Here is a 10628-nt window from a genome sequence, read left to right on the forward strand (position 1 = left end):
TTTCTCAACCTAGACCATTTTAAGGCATGTGGACTTCAACTCCCAGAATTCCACAGCCAGCAATGCTGGCTGTGGAATTCTGGGAGTTGAAGTCCACATGCCTTAAAATGGTCTAGGTTGAGAAACACTGTTCTAAAGCAAGGCATAGCCTAGCCAGCGAACTGTGAGCAAGAACAGAAATAATAATTCTTCGAAGAAGCCGATGTTTTTTATGATTTCAAGTTGCTTGGATTCTCCTCCCCCCCCCCCAAGTGTTTGTCAACTTCTTTTTCTTGTAATAAGGTGCTTAAACCTGTAATGCTTCTTGCTCAAACCTATGATTCAAACACGGTTTGAAAAAGCATCTCATTCCAGCTAATATTTTTTAATTTTGTATTGAGAATTGACGTGGCTGTCTAGTCTACGTTTGGCTACAATTTCTTGTGACTTTCCACAAATGAGATTGAATGCTTTCGTCAATCTGCAATGCTTTTAAATTGGGATCTCTGGGAAAAATGAAAAAAAAAAATAACAGAGAGAAATTTCAAAATAGGAAATATAAATATATNCAGAAGGATTGGTAAGTATATGATACTTTATATTTAAGACAACAGTGTTTTAAATAGCTCATTTATTATTGGTGTTTGAAAAGTATTTTGGATAAAGGAAACTGTTACATCTGGATGCTTAAATTGAGGTTGTTTGTGGTCATTGCTAGTAAATAAGGTTATATTTGAAATAACATTCAGAATATATATTTTTAATATTTTGGTTTAAAAATCATTTATTTTAAAGTGTTTTTTATATAAGACAATGTAATGATTTTTGATATAACATGAGATCTTAAAATAAATCGGATACATGTCTGTAGGCTGATTTTTCATGATTTTAGATCATTGGCTTCCATAATGTCCCTTACTTATACAGTAGGTGTAGATTAATAATAATCAAACAACATCTGCCTATCACAAGCACTTCGCAAGGACTCAATAGGTGGATAAAAATGCCAAATCTGGCCTAAACATCTGGCTAACTATGTGACCAAGCATAGTAATAATATACGCTACCCAATTTCCAGCATCTTTGGACAGTTTACAAAATGTTAAAAGTATTAGAATGAAACAAAAAGAACAAAGATGGCAGAGATAAGAAGCCCAAATGAGAACAAAGAAAAAGTAGAAAAGGGGGCTTCAACCATGCTTGCCAAAGCCCTTCGAAACACCAGTAGGGTGAGGCCCATTGAAATCCCTTGTGGGGGGGAGAACCTCATTCCTGAGGGCTGGCACTGCTACAGAGAATAGATGGCATTGTTTAATCCAAGGAACCCAAAGCATACCAACACTGCTAGATCAGATTGGCTAGACAGATACAATGAGAGACAAGTTGTCCTTCAAGTAACCAGGCCCTATGCTTCAATTTTCAAAGCACCTTGTTATTGTCTACTTGTTAGTGTCTATTGTCTACTGGAGAAGAGCAAATTTCCTGAGGAATGGAAGGCAGATTCTGTCAGTAGATATTAAGACAGAATGCTAAAACATTCTTGCCCCTATTGCAATGTTCATACCACGAAGACTGCGTAGCAAAAGATGCCTTTTCTGTGGTGTTATTTATCATGAGGATCCCTTTTGGTGATAGTTCCCTTTTGGTGATAGTGTTAGATCATATAATTTATTCTTTTTCCAATTGGAGATTAAATTAATCCAGTTTATAAAAGGTAGTTGTAATTACAAGCTGGTTCAATTAAAATTATTTTATTTGGTAGCATAATGAATAACTTTAATTTATTCAACATTGTTATGCAGTTATGAATGGAATGTGCTACTTTGTCTTCTCATCTTGGTACAAAAATAATTACATGTTTATCAGAAGGATTACAAAATAGCTAAAATGAAGAAAATGTGTCCAAGAAGACCTATAAAAACAAACATACTGAGAGGACTCTGAGTATACATGTTCCCTATCAGTCCTATATCATTGAAAATCCCTTATGAAAATATAATATGACATTTCACAGATCTGCATCCTCAATCCATAAGCCTCATATTATGATTCAATCCAGAAATACTGAATTTTCTGCATAGGATTAAAAGTTCCTGAAATATAGATGAGGAAGAAGGAATTACTAGTCTGTAAAACAGGTCTGGAGCATATTATATTTATGATAACTTTGATAAAATAGAAAGAAAAACAGATTATAGCTGAAACAATCAGTCCTATTGTTCCACAATCATTTGTCTAATGAAAATTATTTTCTTTTGAAACCTCTTTCAGTTGTTCCCTAATTTTTGCCACACAAAAAGGATTTTTTTTCATAAAGTCTATAGCTTTTGTATTAAATTATTGCATGCCCTATGATTTTATGCCAAATGAAACTCCTTGTAATATGCTCTAACCATATTTTAGAATATGGCTTAAGTGGAAAAGTTAGGAGCCTGATAGATTTGCAGGGAAGGGTAAGTCTCATCTTTGAGTGGTTAGTAGTTCTTATTGATGCTACCAGTTCCAAATAACAAAGGTGCTGTCTCTCCATTTAGGAGGCACGATAGTTGATAAAAGATGTAAGATTCTGAGGTTAGAGGAAGGTGATATTTTGGAGCTTACTTATCTAAAAGTTCTAATGTTGACATTTAAACAGATTTGTTTGCTTCCTGGAAACCACTAATTTTCTAATAGGTTAAATACTAATGAGACAAATTAAACATTTAAGCTGATACTATGTAGATTAAATGTCAAGTATTTCTAAAATTCATACCAATTAATAATAGATTGGTTAACTCTTCATTCAGGGTTATATTCAGCATGTGTTCTTATTGGTGAATATTTCTCTCTTGGTGGCATAAATTTATCTAAATGTCTACCAAATATTTTTTCCTTCCCATGCAGCGATTGTCTTCATATGGTGGAGCCTATGCCAGTTCTAGGACAGGACATTGAAGCCTATTGCTTGCGTTGTGAATGCAAGTATGAGGAAAGAAGTTCAGAAATAATAAAAGTAAATTATAATTCTAATGTTCAAATGTCTTTCCCCCAAATCCACATGTATTATAACAGTATCTTAGATTATAAAATAGTGAAAGCAGGGCATCTTTGTAAAATTTAATTTCCTTTTCTTTTTGTGAAAACTGTAAATTACTGATTTACAGATTAATCTGATCATAGCACTTAGCTGCTAAGATATATTACTTTGTTATGTTATCTAAGTCTAAAGATGATATTTCCTAAGATGATATTTCCTGAGATGCTAAGACTTCTAAATTTTTATCTATTTATTTATTTTTATGGTCATGAATTGCTTTTTTTGTTTTCAGTTTTGGAAACATGTTGGATTACATTACATTACATTACATATTATTCTGTCCTTTTCTTAATTCTTACCAGTTCAGCTGTAGTCCATATGATTCAGTTTCTTAGCATTAATTTTATGGAACTTTGTAAGCTAGTGGATATACATTATTCTAACTAACTTTTTCTTGCCAGTTCAAAGTATGCTTGAAAAATACTATGTATGCTGTTCAGTATGCAGTAAAATTACCTTTGTTGTACAAGTGTACAAGCAGCTTGGGACTGATTGCACTTGTTGAGTATACCTGATATCAAACACATTTGCCTGTAAGCATGCATATGATGCTTCTAAGAAGATTGTCTTTTAATTTGTACAAGAAACTGCTTATACTGTTGGATATTTCTTTTGCTTATGTTTCCTACCTTATTTGGTTATTTCTAGAAGAATATCTCAAATTTAATGTAGTGCTCACTTTTATTAGCTGGTATCCAGTAATTTTTAAAGCCACATTAAGCTTTACAAGGGAACTGGATGCAATTATAATAATATTACTTGAAAATGTGAGTTTCATCTTTCTTCTATGTCTTCTCCTTAGAAAAAATGTGGTCTTTTGTCATTTTTTCAGTCCATTCTAAATTCATAATTATATTTCTTTGATTGATCTGTATTTTGGGGATAAATGAATGAAAATAAGATGTGTTGTAGTTTGCTAGACATTTCAGTTTTCTTTAACAGCCTATATCATCCAAATAAGTATGATCTTAAGTGGCATAAATTGAAATATTGTTTTGTATTATATAGATTACCATCATAATATATTTGTGCATCTTGGGTCTTCTGCTACTATACATGGTGTATCTCACTATGGTAGAACCAATTCTGAAGAGACGTCTCTTTGGACATTCACAGCTAATACAGAACGATGACGATGTTGGGGTAAGTTCTGTGTTTAGTCTATTCAAATATATGTAATGAGTTGTCTAATTACAGTACAGGTTTAATTTTGATAGTTTAAATAGGATTTAAAATCTGACAAAGATACTTTCATTAAGACTTTAGAATTGACTGCTGAAGTGAAAACTACTGTTATTTTCCAACAGTACTGTGTTGGAAAACCATCTATCTAACAATAGATGGTTACTATTGATTGTCATTGTTTCCAAAATAATGTATTTTTCTTTAAATATTGTTAATTTTTAACAAAGCAATATTTAATCTTAAAAAGAAAATTAAAAAAAATATACAAACTAAAAATGCAAAGAAGGAAAAGAAAAACCAGAAAAAATATTTTTGTATTTATACTTATCAATAATTACCTGTTTGCTAGTGAATTCTCTACTCTAATATGAACAGTACAAGATGTTTATGGGGTTTCACAGAATCTCTGTCATAGTAACACATGTTGCTGCATCTTTTGATTGGTAGAAAATAAGTAGATCCGACATTTCTGACAATCATTTCCTTGAAGTCTGGAATAATATTTTTTCTAATTTCTTAATATAATTCTTTTAGCCACCCCTTGATAGAATCCTAACTACTGATAAATAGTCAAATTCCAAAACTTTGGTATATAATTCAACATTATATTAACATCTTTAACATTTGATGATCTATTGAATAGGGATGACTTGGTAGTCTTTATGCCGGTCATTTGACATTTCCTATACAAGGTTAGTAACATACATTTGTAGAAATGTGCCACACTCCATTCACAATCCTTTCTTGGGTACAGATGTTGTTTAGATTCATAAATAAAGGTAGTCTTTGGGTTACAACCCTAGTTGGGACCAGAATTTCCATTGCTAAGCAAAGTGGTAGTTAAGCAAAACATCACATGACTATATTGCTTAGTGACAGCAGTCATGGTTGTGGTCATAGGATGACAACTATGTGGTTGTTAGATGAGGCCCTCATGCTTCTGCCTTATGCATACAGATTCAGCTTGAACTTCCCCTGCCTATCTCCCCCATCTCTGCCCTTAGCAAGGCTGGGATGACGAGACTACTACAAATCCCGTGGGGCAGCAGCTCTATCCACCTTGCTATAGAAGGCTTTTAAGCTGCACATTTAACTGGCAGCACAAGAAAGTGTTTTTCACAAATGTCCCCTTCACTTATAGTCTCTTGTACCCTCATAAAATCTGCCTCAGATGGTTAGAAAAGGGAACCATATGAAGAAGAAGGAAGTGTTTCACCTCCCCATGGATACCCTTCCTGCCACCTAGTTCACTGTGAGGAAAATTCCACTCAGCATGTGCTTTTGCTGTAAAGTGTAAATGCTGACTAAAACCTATAGTATTGGTGTGTTTTCAGTATTTAGAGTATAATAATTTTGTCACATACTTTAGGGTTCTCTGTCAGCAGAGTATAAGCATAGGGCCTAATGCAGTGGTGGGATTCAAATATGTGAACAACCGGTTCTCTGTGTGGATGCCGCTTCCGGAAATCCATTCTGGGCCTGGGCAACAAAAATTAGCTACCGGTTCTGCCGAAGTGGTGCGAACTGGCTAAATTCCACCAGTGACCTAATGTCATGGATGCCTGCTATTTAACTTTAATTCATTTGAATTTTGTCTACAGAGGGCTCAAGAAAAGTTAGTTAAAACAAATAGTGGAGGCACAAGGGTATTTAATGGACTGTATTAATTGTTCAAAAATAATATGTATAACAAACTTGGGCAGAGTCTAGTACATTCCTGACCATCATGTTGGATCTTTAGCTGACTAAATAGAAAGTAACTTAATGTATTACCAGAAGTTCATTATGAAGACAAATATCCAGAAGATTTAACAATGTCTAGCAGAATGTATGGAGATCATTAATACCAGTTTGTCTAAAAAATACAAATATCAGTTAATAAATGTCATCAGCACCACATATTATGTCGTTGCTATATTTTAATATGAACATTAGTATTATGTATTCGCTTAAATAGTTTTAGGCCAGCATTTTCAAACAGCTGAAGAAAATAAAACATCATAAATTCTGCCAAGTATAAACATCAAAATACATGGCAGACAAAAACAAGTTTGAAAAGCATGTACAGAATAAAATGACTGTATCTTATCATGATCTGAACTAAAAACTTTTACTACAGCAATTTAGGAGTCAGTTTTTTATTGAAAAGTTAATTTGGAGATATAATTTTAAATGCTTCAGTTCTGAGTTATTGATACTAATAAAGAAGAAGAAATACACAGAGAGATTAAATATTTGGTTTTTGACACAAAATAATGCAGAAAATATATAAATATTTTGCATTCTGGAAGTTGTGCTAGTTGATCATTCTCATTATCAAACTAAATTTGGAAACAACTAGACATATTTATAATTCCTAATCTTTCTGAATTGGAATAATTAGATTTTTGGCATAGCCAAGAGGAAAAGTGTTCCTATTTGCCTTTTCCCTGAGTTTATATGATGCAATAATTGCTAGAAAATATATTACTAACCATAGTATTCAACCTTTTTGAATGCCTAACAAAAGTTAGAATTTAATCAAATGTAGTTTAGCTATTACAGAATATTGATTGCCTCACATTTTATTATGAAATTCATAAACTTTGAACACAACGCTTAGGTACAGTAAGATCATTTAGTACTATTTCATGACAATTGAACAGCAGAATATTTTGTTTGTATATCCTTAGAGTATAGATCATAGAATGTTTTTATCAAGGGAATAAATTCTAGCAAAGACAAATTGAAGTATGAAATAAATAAACTGACAAAGAATTATGCTACTTGGTATATATAGCTTGGTCATTTGACTTCCTCAAGTTTTTTTAAATATTCGAATTGGTATTGTGGCCTTGCCAAGTTTAACTATGATAACTTTTATTTTTATATTCACTAGTTTGAACTAACAGTTAGTTAAGTAACTGTTAACTAACAGTTAACAGAACTGAAATGTGAGATCTTTGATTTCTTAAATTTTTGCAAGTTATATCACATCCATCAATTACAATCTTTGAATTATAGAATATAGTCCCCTTTTATATGCAATATTTATTTATATATCTAAATTATATAGCTGCCCATCTTATAAACAAGTGACTCTGAATGGTGTGTTTTTCTCTCTCTCATATACAAAAAATTCAATGAAGCCCATGAGAAAAAATAAAAATCCCTGTTCTAAGTATTCTCTTAATATTGTTGGTGAGCTTTATCCATGAATCATCATGTACTCTTGCCTACAAGACTGCCATTATTAGCCCACCATGACTCCCTCTATGTCTTTTCCAGAGGGCCCCCAAATTATACAAAAGAGAAAGAGTTATGGCGGAAATCTTCCAGCTAGCAGATGCTGTTCTGCTTGCCTAATAATATTGTGACCGTGTGCTATTGGTATCCTCTGTCCTACTTACTTTGCTGTGACTTCATTATAAAGCCATGTGATTCCTGGAACTATTTTACCTTAACATTCAAGAAAAAATAAGGAACAAAGTTGTTCAATTATTTCTTCTATATCTAGCTAATTTTTTTATGAATTTCAGTAGAAACATAACTGAATCCCTGCCATCCATATGGGGTTTACACAAGAACCATGATTTGAAAATTTTTCAAACATGTTAGATTTACAGTTTGGTGGATTTCTATTTCATTACAGTAATGTGAAGTCTTGAATAATCTGATAAATTAAAACATTAAGCAGTATGAAGTATAAAATTGTTATGTAAATAATTAGCATGACCTTCTCTTAATCATACTTTTAAACATAGTGTTCAAAACATTTTAAAGTCTATTAGCATTTGATAGTAAATGTCCATGTTTATGGATTGCATTTATTCTTTCATATGCTTAACATTTGAATGTTTAATATAAACACATAATTGTCTTGGTATTTTGTCAACTAAGCAGCTGTATTTTTGCTTTTTATTAAGATATTGAATGTAAACTTACGTGTGTTGGTATTCTTTGACATCATGGAGTGAATATTCAAAACAGCTTCACAATAGGTATTGCTGGTAAATAATACAGAAACTTTGCGAAGTCACATAGTACTGGCTATTTAAATTTGAATGCCATCTTACAGAAAGACTAATATAATTCTAAGTGTTATAATTAGTCCCCCCCAAAAAAGAAAGGAAAAAATAGGGCTCTTCTTCCCTATTGATGGATTTAGATTGTCACCCTTTCTAATAGTTATTCCTTGTTGGGGGGTTGGAGTGATCATACATTGTGCAGTTGCTTCCTCCATTCTGATGTATAAGGCTAAATAGTTCTCCCAGTGTCCATTATTTTATATTTGCAGGCAGGTTGCGTAACATCCCTCTAGTGCTTAATCCTAAGATCTAATAACATACCCTCAACATTATTGTTATGAATATCTACAATTCTTTTATTGTTTTTTTTTTGTTCTTTATCTTGGAAAGTCACATATAGTGCTATTAATAGTTGACATCATGCAAGAACTGGGTGTTTTCACATACAGGTAGTCCTCAACTAATGAACACAAATGGGCCTGGAATTCAGTTGATATTGAAACTTTCTATATATTTGTTACTCGTGATGTTAAGAAAAGAGAGTCTCTCTCTCTGTGTGTGTGTGTGTGTGTGTGTTTGTATGTTTGTACATGTCTGTATCTATATCTATCTATCTATCTATCTATCTATCTATCTATCTATCTATCTATCTATCTATCTATTATCTATCTATCTATCTCGGCTTCCTTTGGAGAGGAATTGATTTATAAGTAAGAATATAGTTAATTTATATACATCCTTCTATAAAAAAGTAATAGATTTTAGTTTTGTCCTCTCTCTCTCTCTCTCTCTCTCTCTCTCTCTCTCTCTCTCTCTCTGTGTGTGTGTGTGTGTGTGTGTGTGTGTGTGTGTAATTAGGGTGTGTGTGTGTGTGTAATTAGGATATATCTGTCAATGCATATTTAGTTTAGAAAAGAGGCATACTAAGCAATAATATTAAAAAAATATTTTGTTTATTTCAGGATCACCAGCCTTTTGCAAACGCTCACGATGTGTTGGCACGTTCCCGAAGCCGGGCCAACATGTTGAACAAAGTTGAATATGCCCAGCAGCGATGGAAACTCCAAGTCCAAGAACAGCGTAAATCTGTATTTGATCGCCATGTTGTGCTCAGTTAATATGGCCAGTGACATCTCCAAGATATTGGTTGAAATGCGCTAAAATAAATCACTGACCTCTCTCTTCCTGAAATGCCACACCAGGAAGTTTGTTTTTGCATCTTACCAACAAAGATAGCACAAAACACAAATGGAAGATCTGAAAATCTTTTAATAAGCCAAAATCTCTGTACATACTCAATTGCTTTTACTAATAAAACATAAGCAATTATTTGCGTGAGCCTTATAAAATTAAGAGAAAATTGCCTATGGTTCTTAAATGAGATTTACATGAATTTGGAGAAGAATGTGCAGCATGTATGTTACAATGATCTACATATGAAATCTTTTGTAAATACATTGTTTTCTTATCACCTGCTATATGTTGTACATATAACTATCACTTCTAAAACTTTGAACTGTTAAATTATATTTCTATCAGCTTGTTAGCTTCTATAAATATAAGGTAGGTCCTACATGTACAGAGATAATTGGTAAGCTAGAGGCTTGACATATTAAGTAACTAAAGATGCAGACTTAGTGCAGTGTGCAATTGGAATTGGGACCTTCTACGTTGCTTGCTAAAAGTTCTGTGTGATATCTGCAATTCATGTAAATTTCAATAGTTGGTGAATAATTATTTTTAAAAATTAGCTTGATAATGGAATGCAAATAAAGTCTTCAGAATATTGGTATCAGAGGTATTTATTTTTTGGAAAAAAAATCACACCATTTATAGTATTATTTCATATCTGATCTGAAACCCTATCTGCAATCCATTTTGGCTATTAGGCCACATAGTTGATGCCCACAAGAAGTGAAAGGATGAAACTATTAAACTAGAAGGACTCCACAATATTATTTTTTTAGTTGTTTGAAATAGATACTGTAGCGTTTTTGTTCTAGTGCTTGGAGGCGGTGAAGATTGGAATGGAGCAAAACAAGAGTTTTGATTAAATCCATTTAAAATAGAGCTGTTGTTCATCAATATACAATAGAGCACCCTAATAACATCAATCCCCCTGGTTTCTCTAGACAGGTTCATGTTGTCCCTGAAAGAGTTGGTTAGTTCTCTTGCATTTATAGCTCCTGCTTAAATAGCAGGTGAAAGCTGTGATCAGGGGAGCTTTATCCAGCTTTCACTACTGTACCAGTTACAGGTCTTCTTGGACCACAATGCCCTGATGACAATCTCACCTTAATGACCACTTATCTAGATTATTGCCAAATGCTCTATGTCAGGATGGCTTTGGAAATAATCTCGAAGTTAACAGCTGGTATAAA

The 10628-nt window shown here is 32.9% G+C and overlaps 1 protein-coding gene across 1 annotated transcript; it reads left to right on the forward strand.

Moving 5' to 3' along the window:
• Positions 1-554: 554 nt before the first annotated feature.
• On the forward strand, positions 555-10039 carry TMEM9B (TMEM9 domain family member B). Its single transcript, XM_029286623.1, has 4 exons — positions 555-559; positions 2863-2971; positions 4064-4198; positions 9210-10039. Exons 2-4 carry the CDS (start codon positions 2876-2878, stop codon positions 9363-9365), a joined length of 387 nt encoding a protein of 128 aa, XP_029142456.1. The 5' UTR covers positions 555-559; positions 2863-2875; the 3' UTR covers positions 9366-10039.
• The last annotated feature ends 589 nt before the right edge of the window (positions 10040-10628 follow it).

This window comes from Protobothrops mucrosquamatus, unplaced genomic scaffold (genome assembly GCF_001527695.2).
Source record: "Protobothrops mucrosquamatus isolate PMUCROS unplaced genomic scaffold, P.Mucros_1.0 scaffold4309, whole genome shotgun sequence".
Classification (NCBI taxonomy): Eukaryota; Metazoa; Chordata; class Lepidosauria; order Squamata; family Viperidae; genus Protobothrops; species Protobothrops mucrosquamatus.